The following is a 14,263-nucleotide window of genomic DNA, read 5'->3' as shown; positions in this document are numbered from 1 at the left end:
GATTAAAAGCCCTGAGGAATTTTGGTTGTTCACCAATAACCCCCTCTTCTGGACCAAAGAGCCCCCATTTTGTTCAAGTGTCAGGTGAACTCTTGCTTCCCTGAGGCCAGCTCCATCCAAACCCCAGGGGTGAATTGTGATCGGTCTAAATCATATCAGATTGGCCTGGGCAAGGCCATGTGTGCAATCCTGGCCAATGAGACCTGAGGAGAGGTCTGACGGGGTGCTTCCCTAAAGACTTTCCTCTCTCTTACAAAGGAAGCATTCTGTAGGTGGGTGGAGCTGCTGTAGCCATTTTGCCACCTTGAGGGAAGGAGCCAACACCAGAGGACAGATGAGCGGAAGGATAGAGGGAACCTGGGTGCTTGACCTGGGGTTCATTTCATTTAGCATCTAGTCTTTAATTCTTCTAGTGCTTAATGCTCCTACCCACCTCAGGACCTTTGTACATGCTGTTTTCTTTACCCACAGCAGTGTTTTTCCCTTCTCCACATAGTTGCACTTGCTAGCCCCTCAGATCTCAGCACAAACATTGTCCAATAAAAACAAATCTGGACGTAGATAGGGAGACACGTTCATTAGAAAGAAAGGCTACTGCAATAGAGAGAACACACCAGTCTCAGAAATCTTTGAGCATCTCAAAATCAAGAAGAGAAAGGTTGTTCTCTTTTAGGATAAAGGAGGAGGCAAGCAGAATCTATGGAGGGGAGACAGACAAGCAATGGGAAGTGACAAATGGGATCTGATAGGAAAAACATCTGGCTTTAGTCAGCCAGTTCCCAGGAGAAGCTGATAAGGGGAGGCACATTCTACTTTTTCGGTGCTTGCTCAGGCTTGGGGCAAGCAGAGTCCAGGGGCCTGTAGGAAAGGGAGAAGCCTGACTAAAGTTTGGTCAAGACAGAGCAGATGGTAAGAAGGGGGCAACTGTGAATACCTGGACAACACCAATTCCTCAGAGAAGCCCTCCTTTATTCACCCAACTTGGACCCTAGAGCCAGACTGCCTGGATTTAAATTCCAGCTCTGCCACCAACTAGCTGTGCAACCTTGCATGGGTTCCTTAACCTTTCTGTGCCTTGGTTTCCTCACCTGCAAAATAGTGACAAGAAGATGATGTATCTCACAGATTGTCATGGGGATCAGACGAGTTGAGCAGGTCCCTGGCACACGGTAAGTGCTTCACAGACATTAGCTATGGCAATAAGATCCCACCCCTGGGCATTTCCTCCATAGCACTGTCTCCCCCACTGGACTGTAAAGTACTTGACAGCAGGAATGGGGACTCTCTTGCTCACGACTGAATCCTCAGTACTGGTAAAGAGGCTATTGCAGAGAAGGCTCTTAATAAATTTTTTTTAAACGTCTTTTATTGAGCTATAATTCACACACCAATGCATTTACTCGTTCGAAGCATACAATTCAACGAGTCTAATATTTTTAAAATGCATTCTAGCATGCAAAGAGGTGATGGCATTGGGGGAGAAAGGTGAGAGAGCATGAAGCCTTTAGCCTGCAGATGGGCAGTGACAGGCAGAACCCCTGCCCCAGACAGTGCTTTCACTGTTCTTCCACAGGGAAGGCGACGCAGTTTCTGTACACGCCTCTCGCCTGTAGTTTTCAGTACGTTGTTCGGGGCCCTAGTGGCCAGTGTTAAGGTCGTTTCTCCTGCTGAGCTGGTCTGTCTCCTGCTTCCAGGCAATGAGGGTTTTCCCTGCCTGTGTTTCTTTGCTTTCCTTGACCTGGGGTTCTTGGCATCAATTCCTCCTCATTTTGTTCTTTTTCTTTGGGTGACTTTATAAGTCTGGATGCTAGAAAACCCAACATAAAGAGCCTAAATCGGGCTTCCCTGGTGGCGCAGTGGTTGAGAGTCAGCCTGCCGATGCAGCGGACACGGGTTCGTGCCCCGGTCCGGGAAGATCCCACATGCCGTGGAGCGGCTGGGCCCGTGAGCCATGGCCGCTGAACCTGCGCGTCCGGAGCCTGTGCTCCGCAACGGGAGAGGCCACGACAGTGAGAGGCCCGCGTACCGCAAAAAAAAAAAAAAAAAAAAGAAACAAGTTGATATCTTGTGTCTGCTCCCCAATGAAAGTTCATTTGTAAGGTATCCTTGTCCAAAAAAAAAAAAATCCTGAATTCTTATGAAGCTCTGGAGCTAACTCCCAATTAACAGGAAGTATAGGATTAGAGATTGGTATGTTAAATGATTCTCAGAGACGCAATGAATGAGAACAACCCAGAATGTGGGGCTCTCTGCAGGGAAAATGACCCTATTTCCTCAACAAATAAATTGCCAAGAGAAAAAAAGAGAGAACGAAGAGGAACCTATAGTTTAAAATAAACTTGCAAGACATGTCAACCAAAAAAAATAGAAAGAGATAAATGACAATCACTCAGCAACTATTTATTGAGCACCTACTACATGTCAGGTACCAAACCAGGTTCTGGGAATACACTGATGAGCAAGATTAACACAGTCCCTGCCCTCATGTAGCTCATGGTCTATAGAGAAAGCATCGTGGGAGTTCAGAGGAGAAAAAGAGAAGAATACCCATCTTTGAGGCTATAGGGAAGAACGATCTCCTTCCACTCTCTGTTCCATTCCTAGTAGAGCATCAACCTTGTGGAGAAAAAAGGGGAGAAGGGGACTTCCATGGTGGCGCAGTGGTTAAGAATCCACTTGCCAATGCAGGGGACATGGGTTCGAGCCCTGGTCTGGGAAGATCCACCTGCCGCGGAGCAACAAAGCCTGTGTGCCACAACTACTGAGCCTGCTCTCTAGAGCCCACGAGCCACAACTACTGAGCCTGCGTGCCACAACTACTGAGCCCGCGTGCCACAACTGCTGCAGCCACGTGCCACAACTACTGCAGCCCGTGTGCCGAGAGCCTGTGCTCCGCAAGAAGGAGAAGCCACCGCAGTGAGAAGCCCGCGCACCGCAACTAGAGAAAGCCCTTGCACAGCAACAAAGACCCAACACAGCCAAAAAAAACAAACAAATAAATAAATAAATTTTTTTAAAAAAATGGGGGGTAGGAGAGAGGAACACAAAATCTCAAAAGAAATGATCAACTATACCTCAATTTAAATAAATAAATGTTTTTTAAAAAAAGAAAAGTAATGAGAGGTGGCATCTCTTCGTTCAGCAAGCATTTGGAGAGGGGATTCAAAAATGACGACAGGGTCCAGACTGGGATAGACCATTAAGGTTCCTGGCAACCTGAGATTCTAGTCCCTGTCCAACTTTTACTAAATAATCCTCAAGCATAAAGTGCCAAACACTGAGCTAGACCCTGGAAATACAGCTGTAAGTGAGCCACATTCCTTGCCCTCCAGTAATTTATAGGCTAATGAGGCAGACAGACAAGTAAGAAATTCCCGTACCATGTACTAAGGCCAGTGGTAAGAAGCACAGAACGAGATGGGTCACTAGGTAGGCTGGGACCAGATGGCAAGTGATATCTACACTGAGCAGTGACACAGGACAAAGTGGAGTCAGAAAGGGGGTGGAGTGTGGCCTGTGATCCAGGTTTGAGGGAACAGTTTGTACAAAGCCCTGGCAATGAGAGACCCTAGGATTGCAACAACACTGGTTTAAGAGTTGTGCCAATCAACACCACTAAATTGCTAGCTATATTGCTAAATTCCTCACTGCTCATTCCCAAGTTCAGGAAGGGTTCTGAGCATGGGCACAACCTAGGGACAAACTGAGATAGACTCTTCATTTGATAACCCCCAGAGCTCCAGTCTGACTAGGGTAGCTTAGTCCATCATCAACACTTCACTGTGGAGAAGACATGCTTCTCCTGTCATTCACTCATTCTGTCAATCAGCAAGCCCTGTGCTAGACTCCAGAAGGAGAAGAGGGCGCCACCTGGCTCCCCTGGGAGGAATGGGGAGTGTCCTCCACATCTCTGAATCCCACACAGACTCCAGTTCAGTGCTTTGCATACAGTGGTACCACTGAGTCTACTCAACATAGAAGTAAAAGCAAAACTCATCTGATGGCATAATTACTATCTCAACCCACGTCCTCTACATTTCCAGCCCCTACTCCCAAACCTTCTACTGCTGCACATCAGGGCACTTCTCCCCACTCTTTGAACTCTACCGCTTGTAAATGCCACGTTGCTCACCGCAGACGCAAGTATAGCTTTGTAGGTAAAAGCAGAAGCTTCGGATTCACAATAATCGGGGTAGAATCCTTTTATTAGCGTTATGATACTGAGCAAGTCACTCACCCTGCGGCAGCCTCAGTTTTTTTTGTCCGTAAAATGAGAATAAGAACAGCTCTTTCACTAGGGTTCGTTGAATGAATGCAACTGGGCTGAACTGAGTAGTAAATGGCACAGTCAATGTAAGGGTATTATCATGTTGCTTGGCATATATAATGCACTCAATAAATGGCGGCTGCAGTAGAATGTTTTAATGATGTATATAGAGTGAGGTAGATGATGATATTGATGACGATGAATATGTAGGACGGCCGGTTGTTCGTCGTGTAATTCACTTTCTGGAGTCACAGCAACCCCGCCAGCCTACACAGCTTCCAGCGGCAAGCCTGGGATCCACAGTACCTCCGGACTCGGTCCAAGCCCAGATCTCTCTGGAGAGCGCCAGCCTGCGTCACCCGCCTAGCCCTCCGGCTCCTCCCCAGCGAGCCCACACATGGTGGGAACGTGAGGGGACGGGGTCAGACTGGGCGCCTCAGAGCCAATCGCCGGGCGAGAGGCTCCCAGCCAATAGAAGATGGGATCCAGGTCCGGGGGGCGGGGACCCAGAGAGGAACGGAAGTGTCATAGGTCACTGGGCGGGCTGGGGGCGGAGCCCGTGGTGTCTATGGGGGCGGAGCAGCGGTGGCCAGAGCAGTCAGGGCGGTGATGGCGGCGGCTGTGGCTACCTCGGTAGTGGCGGTCCCGGCGCCAGCGGCCCGCGCGGAAGGCGCTTCCTCAGTGCACTGGTTCCGCAAGGGGCTGCGGCTCCATGATAACCCGGCGCTGCAGGCGGCCGTGCGCGGGGCGCACTGTATGCGCTGCGTTTACATCCTCGACCCTTGGTTCGCGGCCTCCTCCTCAGTCGGGATCAACCGATGGAGGTGAGGGGGCCCGGGGCGGGTTCGCGGGCCCGGGGGACGCAGCCTTGCCTCTGGGGCACCCATCCTCGGAAAGGGAGGCTCTGGCCCCAGTCCCCTCTGCCGAAAGACCCCGGCCTGAAGGAGGTGGGGCAGGGGGACGGAGCCGAGTCTCCAGAGGGGAGAAGTCGGGAAGAGGGAAGCAATTAGTCCCCGTAGTAATAGCCTGGGTGGACCAGGGCTCAGCTTCTGACACCGCGCGCTCGCACTGCGTGTTACCCTCTTTGGTCCTCACGACATTCCTGTGGGACAGATCATGATCCCCATTGTACAGATGAGACTCTTGAGCCCTAGAGGCACAAAGTTGACGTGCTCAAGGAGTTGCAGCCAGTGAGAGGCAGAACAGGGACTCCTTGTCTAAGGCTCTTAGGGGTGTACTGGGGGCGGGGGAAGGGGGAGGACAGGAACTATTGTGGTGTGAGGGCAGGGATAGGTTTCTGAATTGATAGCACGGCAGATGCCTGCATTCTTCAAGTAAAGAGCGCATTGCTGTGCTCCTGAAGGTCATCTGTAAGCCTGTGGTTTGTCTGAATCCATTTTTTCAACCATCCTGCCTTCCCTCCACCAAGATCATTCTGTTTCTGGAGGCGTCTAGAGACCCTGGCTTAGCATTAGATAGGGCAAGTGCCGTCTCCCCTTCATTATAGATAAAGGCCTCAAGGGCATGTTCACTTAGAGGCACTTTGTGTCCGGAGCTGGAGAGCAGAGAGCAGTACTTAATCCATTTTGGAGAATTCCCTCAGCAGCTATGGGCTTGCTAGAGGAAAAAAAAAAAAAAAAGGAACCAAAGTGTCCCTTCCTCCTCTTCTCATGAGATTGTTTTTTAAAGGACGGTTGAGCCATTATAGATTAGATGTTTATCAACTGATGTACTAAGATTAGGGACCAGGAAAGCTGTGATATCAAGGGTCCCTCTGATGATTCCCAGGAGATGGAGTGGACAGGATCATGGGAGAAGATTAACAGATAGGCAGTTGATGGCTTTTCTCTTTAACGAGTGTTTAAAACCAAGGAGTTCTGAGACCTTGTGTCCCCATCTCTCTTTAACACGCCCCTCGGTAGTCCTTTGGTTTGTTTGCATCGTTTTGGAGCATGTTTGCTTGTGACCTTGTTGCTCGAGAGGCAGGGTTATTCCCAGGATATGCTGGCTCTCCACCATTCTTTCCTCACCAAGGTGTGTGTGCCCTGCTAGGAGAGTGAATGCCCCTAGCAGTGGATCTATTAAGTGCCCCCCTCCTGACCCATTTATATTGAGAGAACAACTAAAGATAGTCCTGTGGAGAGCCTGCCCACACAATTTTCAGCTGCTGTATTGCTCTGCCTCTGCTTCAGTTTCTATAGATAGGAGGTTGGGTTTGACAAACATCCTCAAATGACCGGCCATCCCTAGCATGGACTAAGCCTGAGACTTTGCCCCTCTCCCAGTGGCAGTGTGCCAGTCAGAGCAGAGGTAATAGAATCCAGACTGCTTGCTTGCTGCGTTGTCACGGAGTTTCTCCTTTTTGGGGGTTTTGGAGGACATTGCATGGACTACCTACTCCTTTGTGGTAGTGGAAATTACAGATCAACAACAAAAACTCTGTTGCTGATTAAACTCAGATTCGCTAGAAACTAGGAGTTTTGTGGGTCACCCTCTTGTGATTGTGCTTTTGAGTGAGTGAGAGAGAAAAGGAATGTGGCAGTTCAGATGCCTGTGTCAAATCCTGAAGTCAGAGACTGTGTAGGAATGCAGATGTTAATTGAGCAATTATTTAATGAGTGCCTAATATCTGCCAGGCACACTGCTAGGTGCTGCTAGGGAAATAGCAGTGAACAAGCAGATGTGGTGTCCAGAGCTCCTGGAACCTACATTTGCACGGCGCAAGACAAGTAAACAACCTTAATTTAGTAGAACTAATGCCATGAAGTAAATAAAGAAGAGGGACAGACTAGAGCAGTGGTTCTTAACCTTGCTGCACATGGGAATCATTTAAGGATCTTTAAAAGATGTCTGGGCCCCCTTCTCTCCCAATTCTGATTTTATTGTTCTGGGTTATGGTGTGGGCATTAGGGTCTTTAAAGGTGTGGTGTGCAGCAAAGCCAGAGAAGCACTGGACTAGAGAATCCCAGACCTGAGCCCGGCAGCTTGGGATATGTATTGCAGTGCATTGGCAAGAAGTCTGATTTGTTTTGGCATCAGAAGAAAGAGGTGAAATCACACAAAACAGATCAAATACGATAACTGCTCCTGGAGCTGGGCACAGACACATTCGTACCACCCCCGCCATATTCTTTGCTCCCAGGTTCAGAGCGAGGGCAGAACTGCAGGCTGTTTTATGCACTCGGTTGGGTGTTGGGGGAGTGATGGAGCCAGCTGTACCTCTGTGTAACTACAATATGTGTAATCTTCCAGTGGCTGTTTCTGGATCTGGAAGTGACCTGGGAGAATTGTGCTGCAGCGTAACATTCTAGCTCTGTAAATATTTCAGTTGCTGCCTCTGAGGAGCCTCCCTCAGAAGAGTGGGCCCTGGGCCATCTGCAAGAGGTGGGGGGAACCAAAATCTGTATCTCTGTTATCCTCCTGCACTTCCTACACTGACTCCCACACAGCATTTTTCAGCAGATAAATCAGATTAAAATAACCATGAATGGCCCTTCCTAAGAGTAAAAGTGGACAGAGAAAGGCAACCAAGAACATGTACATTTATTAGCATAGGAGAAGGGCTTGCATACTCCTTGCCTTGGTGGTAGTGGGACGTTTATAGGCTAATTGTAGCATTTGAGCCTCAGGACTTTTTTCTGCCAAGCACTAGTTAGCTAAACCCTTTGCCATTTTCCCCAGCCCCACCTTCCCCAAATTTACTGCGTCTAGAAGGAAGTACTGTAGTGAGAACCATAAAAAAAAAAGAAGGGGATGTGAGCCCCTTCTAGATTTAAAAATGGCCCTTGCAGTTTTTCATTACCTTTCTCTCCCTACTGCAACCCAGATGGGTGTTGGCAACAATTCACCTCACCCTTTATTTATGTCATTTTCTCCTTGGCTCTGTGCTACACCTGTATTCAGGAACTTGGGGGCAGAAGGAGTTGGTAGAAATAAAGTATCAGCCCAAATCACTCAGAACTAGTGAATGAGATGACCTGGGAACTCCCCAGCATGCCTGGTGAGAACAAGTGTGTCTCTCTTCCCAACTCCGGGAGCTAAACACTGGTGGACTGTCCAAGTTGGGTGGTTCTTCCCTGGAACTTGGTCAGCAAGAAGGTCTACAGGCAGGGAAATTTGAGTTTCTCTGAGTTGTTCACACTGGTACCCAAGAGTCACTGTATTGTTCTGCTGCTGAGGAAATGTTTCCATTTGCCTAAAAGGGATGAAAACTTTCACATTCATCTTTCTCTTTGAAATTAGGAAAGAATAAACATAGTTTTAGCCAAGTGATACGTAGAGATCAATCCCTGCTATGGATTGTGGGTTTGGGTTATCCTTTTCCATGGGGCTTAAAGCGCTCTTAATTACTTAGGAGAAATTAATTTATATTAATAGCCTATGTAGCCAGTCTGGGCTGGCCAATGATATCATCATTACAGTTAACCTTGGCTTGAAGCAGAGAAACTTGGTCAAGGGCGATCTAGACCCAAAAAGAGAGTTCACTATCATTTTCCCTCTTCCTATTAATAACAAGCAAAATATTTCTCAACACAGAATCTGCCTTCTCTCGAGAAGTCCTTCCCTGAAAGATCTACGTGTCTTTTATTTTAAAGGGCTAGTTCCGTGGAGTCCCTGAATTACTGAGTCCTTTTAGTATTTTTTGAAATCCCAATTTGATTTCTTCCAGTTCTGTCTGCTTCTGGCTCCAGAGCACTTACATAATGCAAGTAAGCTGCACATGTTGTCTAATCCAAAGGGTGAGCTTGAACTCTCACCCAGGACGGTGCGCTCTGAATTTCAGCCATGTGAGCTCAGCTTGGAGCTGCCAAGGGTTAGCTGCCTGCCCGAACACTGCCACCTCCAATGCCCAGGCCAGTTTTCTTTAGAGTCCCCCCTCATTGGAGTAAAGAGAAACTGGCCATGTGGAGACGAGGGCTCTAGGGGAGCACAAAGGCCCAAGGGTCTCTCTGGTGAAAGAATGCGCCCGCTGGCCCCAGTGAGCTTTTGCCCAGGGCAAGCACTGCTCCGCTGCCCCCTGTTCCTTCTTGGCAGTCCTCACAGGTGGTGCCCTAGCGGTGGCTACTCTTTCTCTGTCTGCCTGGAGGCTGGGGCTCCTGGGGGCCATCCTGAGGCCTCCCTTCCTGGAGGAGCCCTGCAGGGCTTGACTGGGGAGCGGGGGAGTTGGAAGTAAGTAACAGCATTTCTAGAGGGCCAAAGGGGAGGCAGAAACCAGGCTCTCAAAGAGAGGAAGTTCAGTGAAAACAAACTAGAAGCAAAGAAAGGCAACTTGTAAATAGAAGCTAGAAGTAAAATTCAGTTTTCTGGGACAGTGCTTCTGAACCTTTGATGTGCAAAGGAGTCACCAGGGGATCTTGCTAAAATGCGGATTCGGTTTCTGGAGGTCTGGGATGGAGCCTGAGATCCTGCATTTAAGCAAGCTTCTGGGTGATTCACAGCTGTTGATCCCCGGAGGAGCAAGGATTTGGTAGCATAGGTGTTGGCCTACGAGTAGAGCTGTGGTGCTCTCTGATGGCTGAGTCCCTGGCAGCACAGCCTCGGTGCTCAGGGGGTAAGTCCTGGTTGAGAGGCAGTGGAGCCTGGTGGTTAAGAATAAAGACGCCAAACCACACTGTCCGGGTTTGAATTCTGGCCACCTGTTAAGTGAATGATGTTACGCAAATTACTTAATCTCTCTGTACCTGAGTTTCCCTCATCTGTAAAATGAGAATTAAAGGAGGTGATATATGTAAAACAAGTAGGATAGCACTTGGTTCATTGTAAATGCTCATTAAATATTAGTTGTTGCTGTTACTGTTATTATCCTTTGGTTGCTGAGTCCAGAGTCGTGCCTTCCGCTCACTGCCTCGGCTATAGACTTCGCTTGTCAAAGAAGAAAAGGGTTCTCACAAGGTTATCTGTACTACAGAGATGCTGCAAGGAATCTCTCCTTTTAATAAATGAGGTCTAGAAATAAAGTCTACAGAAGGCAGCTGGAACCTAGCTTTCATGTGCATGCCAGTCCTATTTGTAGCTTCAAATCAAAGTCCTGGGCAGCGTGGTGGACTATGAAGGCTGAGACCCCCAAAGTGCATGGCAGGGACATTCCTGGGAGCCGCAGGACCCTCTGTCCTGGGCTTGCAGAATCTAAGTCACCAGTTATCCCTAGGCATTCTGCCTGGCAGGGCCCAGGTTTCAAGTGGCACAGAGGCAGTTTACACTGGTCTCTCGTCTTTTCCTCCTGAGAAGAGGGTGAGGCCTGGGAGGAGGCCAGAGCAAGTACAAGTGCGTCACTCTGTCTCAGCTTTCCTTTTCTGAGGGTGACAGTGTTTCAGAAACAGGAATTCGCAGAGATGGAGCTTTGGCTTTGCATAAAGCAGCATTCAGCCTGTCAGTCTCCCATCGCAACCCCTTGGGGAGTCTCTGCCTGCTCCTGAGCTAGCCTGATGCTTCGGGCTGAGCCCAGGACTCAGCTCGTGCTGGAATGTGGGTCTGTGGCATTCTCCGCCTGGCAGTGTCAGGTTGTCGACGTCAGAGGTGGCAGCAGGGACTGGTTCCAGTTGGCAGCCTGGGAACAGTCGCTGCTTCTGTAAGCCTCCCATAGTCAAGGGAACGTGATGTGCTGCATAGGAGCCACCGGGTTTCGTTGTGCTCAAAATAAAATCCGGTGATTCCCGTCGTTGACAGGCCTGGGTGGGAGACCCCAGCATAGATAGCAGGAGGTGTCCATGAACGCGGCTCACCTGCCAGGGCATCGTTCCTGAGGAAGAAGAGCAGAATGTCAGTGGATTATCTGGAGTCACGTTTGTGTTTGCCGCAAACACATGAGATCCTGCAGGAATCTCAGCCCCTGGAGCAGTGTTTGATGTGCCACTGAAAGGCTTAAGAAATGCGGCACAGAGAAGAAAACATGGTTTGAGTCTGACCGAGAGTCGGATAGTTTGTTATCCCAGCTTTGTCACTCAATAACTGTAATCTTTGGCAAATTAATTCTCCTCTCTGTATCTCATTTTCCTCATCTATAAAAACAGGATAGTATTTTCCTTCAAAATGTGTTGAGAGGGCTTCCCTGGTGGCGCAGTGGTTGAGAGTCCGCCTGCCGATGCAGGGGACACGGGTTCATGCCCCGGTCCGGGAAGATCCCACATGCCGCAGAGCGGCTGGGCCCGTGAGCCATGGCCGCTGAGCCTGCGCGTCCGGAGCCTGTGCTCCACAACAGGAGAGGCCACGACAGTGAGAGGCCCGCATACCGCAAAAAAAAAAAAAAAAAAAAAAATGTGTTGAGAGAATTCAAAAGAAAACGCACTTAAAAAGCATAACAGGCATATAATGACATTGATAACATTAGTTGTCTCTGGAGAGGGGGATGGATTAAATTCCTTGGGGAAGCAGGAGGAGGAGACTTTTTACTGTGTATCCTTTTGTAACTTGAATTTTGAACCACATGAAGAGTTAATCTGTTTAAAATGTTAAAGATGAAACACATAATCTGTTTAAAATGTTAATTTAAAGATAAAACACATATCATAAAATGTATTGGTGGAATTTCTCAGAAAGGTGATTATGCCTAACTGAACAGGTAATAAATTTTTGTGGTCCTATGAAGTAAATAAATAAAACACTGAGGGCTCTCAGGCAGGGTTAATTTCCTTTCCCTTTCCCATGGTGATCCAGCTCAGGCTAGGTCTCTTAAGTTTCTGGAGTCTCCCACACCTCAACTCCCACCCCCGAAAGCATGGGAGAATATCTTACAGAGGAGTGCCTCCTCCCTCTTGGGACAAAAACCTGGTGGCCAGAGCCCTGGAGAAGCCTGGAGAATGAGCTACCTGCCAAATGAAACCCTGGCAACTGGGGACTCAGCCCAGGCTGTGGGACCATGGGACCGTGGCGGTAGACATCCGTGCAGCCCAAAGCATGAGTGCGGAAAGACAAGGGAGTCTGTTGGACCAGGGTAGGTGAGACTTTCCAGGGCTCTTGCAGTCTTGTTCCTCTGCTAATAGGACCTCAGGCCTCCATACCACGGGACTGCACTTGTCTTTCAGATGGCTTTCCCGTGTGTCCTCCCTTTTGATTCTCACAACCACCTGGTGGTGGGAAGATATTTACCCCCAGGGCCTGAGGCCAAGAGGGGGTAAGTGACTTGCCTGTAATCACAGAGGAACAACACGAGTAGGAGCAGCTCACACATATCGCAGATTTCCTACATGCCAGGCTCTGTGCTAAATGTTCTTCGTGCATTATTTGGCTTTCTTAACAATTCTGTGAGATAGGTACCAACACCAACTCCATATCACAGATTAGGGGCGGGGTTGGGGGGAAAGCTAAAGAGGTTAAGTAACTGCCTAAAGTCACACAGCTAGTAATGACAAAGGCAGGATTTCAGCGGAGATGGCACTGATCCTCTACCATATCACACGTCAGCCAGAACGCAGTAGAACCATGCTACTTGTTTGGCATAAACAATGTACCAGCTTCTCCCTGCTTTGTTAGGAAAGAGTAACTCTTTGTTGTGTTACCACCAACAAGGACTGTGTGGGTTCTGCAGGTTCCTACTTCAGTCTCTGGAAGATTTGGACACAAGTTTAAGGAAACTGAACTCCCGCCTGTTTGTAGTCCGGGGACAGCCGGCTGACGTGTTCCCAAGGCTGTTCAAGGTAAGTGTGCAAAGTCCAAGAGAAGATAGTGAGAGTCTGCTCCAGGGTTTCCCCACAGACTGAACGAGACAGTATTCTGACTGAGGACATGGAAATGGTCGGGGACGGTCTGACCACTGCTGCTAGGGAAGTTGGGAGCAAATGCAGCCAGTCAGCTGCCAACAGAATGGAAACTGCGTTAAGGAGAAATTCTGTGAATCCAGTGTCTTGTTGGAAAGTTCCCATCTCAGTCCAGACATGGGATGTGGCAAGTTATTCCACCCCGGATGCCACTGGCTTCCTTAGATGTTTTCTTGGCTCAAGCCAGCAAGATTTATTAGGGCTCATCCTACGCCAGGAGTTTGAGGGTGAGCTTTCCTATTGAGCAATGGGCGTTCCCCATCTTGCTTTGCTTTGCTTATTGGAAAAAAAAGTCAGCCTCTTTGAGGAAACATCCCTACTTCCTCTGTGAGTGATTGATAAAATCTTCATTTAGGTACCATATAGGCCTCTGTTTGCTATACCAGGTAGCCAGCCCACTTTCCCCCCCAACCCCTTTATAAAACACAGTTTTTAAGGCCCAAACAGAGACGAAAGTGCTCATGGACAGAGGACTCTAGGACGTTCTCCCCTCATCCTCGGTGGCACACAGTTGTTTTTCTGCCTCTCTCCACCCCAGCTTCCTTCCCTACTCTTCCTGGGGGAAAAGGCAAGAGCAAAGACTTAATGTCAAGGCCATAGCTTAGTAAACACTTCATCATTCACTTTACGTCCCCGCACAAATGCCACGGTACTGATAATAGCCAGCATTCATTGAGGGCTGACCATGAGTCAAACACTGTTCTAGGTAAGTGCTTCACATACATTAATTCACGTACTCCTCACAGTGGCCCTCAGAGGTGGGCGCTGCTGTCCCTATTCTGCAGATGAGGAAACAGTATCTTGGGAAGCTAAGGGTGGTGGTCTAGGATTTGCGCCCAGGCTCTGACTCCAGGGCTGTGTTCTTAACCACCGCACCGTTAAACACATTTGCCTCTCTTCTGCCTCTGCATTGTCCCCTCTCTCCCAGCACCTCAGAGGCCAACCCGCTAACAGCCCAGAGATACAGATCATTCATTCACTGTATGTTATTAAGCTTCTACTGTGTACTAGGCCCCATACTAGGTCCTAGGGTAATGAAGAATAAGCATGATTTCTGCTGTGAGCATTCACACTGTAATGGAGGAAACAGGCAAGTAATGGGAAGCTTCACTGCCATATGATAACTGCTGTGATGGAAAACGGGCAAGGTTCAGGAGAATCGTACTGAGGGAGAAGGCCTAGGAGGCTTCTTGGAAAAGGTGTCATCTAATAATATTTTTATTATTATTCACAGGGTTATGAG

General features: G+C 48.7%; 1 protein-coding gene across 2 annotated transcripts in view; it reads left to right on the top strand.

Moving 5' to 3' along the window:
* Positions 1–4,842: 4,842 nt before the first annotated feature.
* Positions 4,843–14,263, top strand: part of CRY2 (cryptochrome circadian regulator 2) — a 33,681-nt gene continuing 24,260 nt past the window's right edge. The window contains exons 1-2 of one of the 2 annotated variants that reach the window (XM_067749285.1): positions 4,843–5,091; positions 12,792–12,900. In XM_067749285.1, coding sequence (XP_067605386.1) covers positions 4,877–5,091; positions 12,792–12,900 — 324 coding nt within the window. In that variant the 5' untranslated portion in view covers positions 4,843–4,876. The remainder of the gene's footprint in view (positions 5,092–12,791; positions 12,901–14,263) is intronic. The other variant, XM_067749286.1, reaches the window with a different exon arrangement.

This window comes from Pseudorca crassidens, chromosome 9, assembly GCF_039906515.1.
Source record: "Pseudorca crassidens isolate mPseCra1 chromosome 9, mPseCra1.hap1, whole genome shotgun sequence".
In the NCBI taxonomy this organism is placed as follows: domain Eukaryota; kingdom Metazoa; phylum Chordata; class Mammalia; order Artiodactyla; family Delphinidae; genus Pseudorca; species Pseudorca crassidens.
The sequence above is the reverse complement of the archived record's forward strand: the minus strand, read 5'-3'. Positions and strand labels throughout refer to the sequence as shown.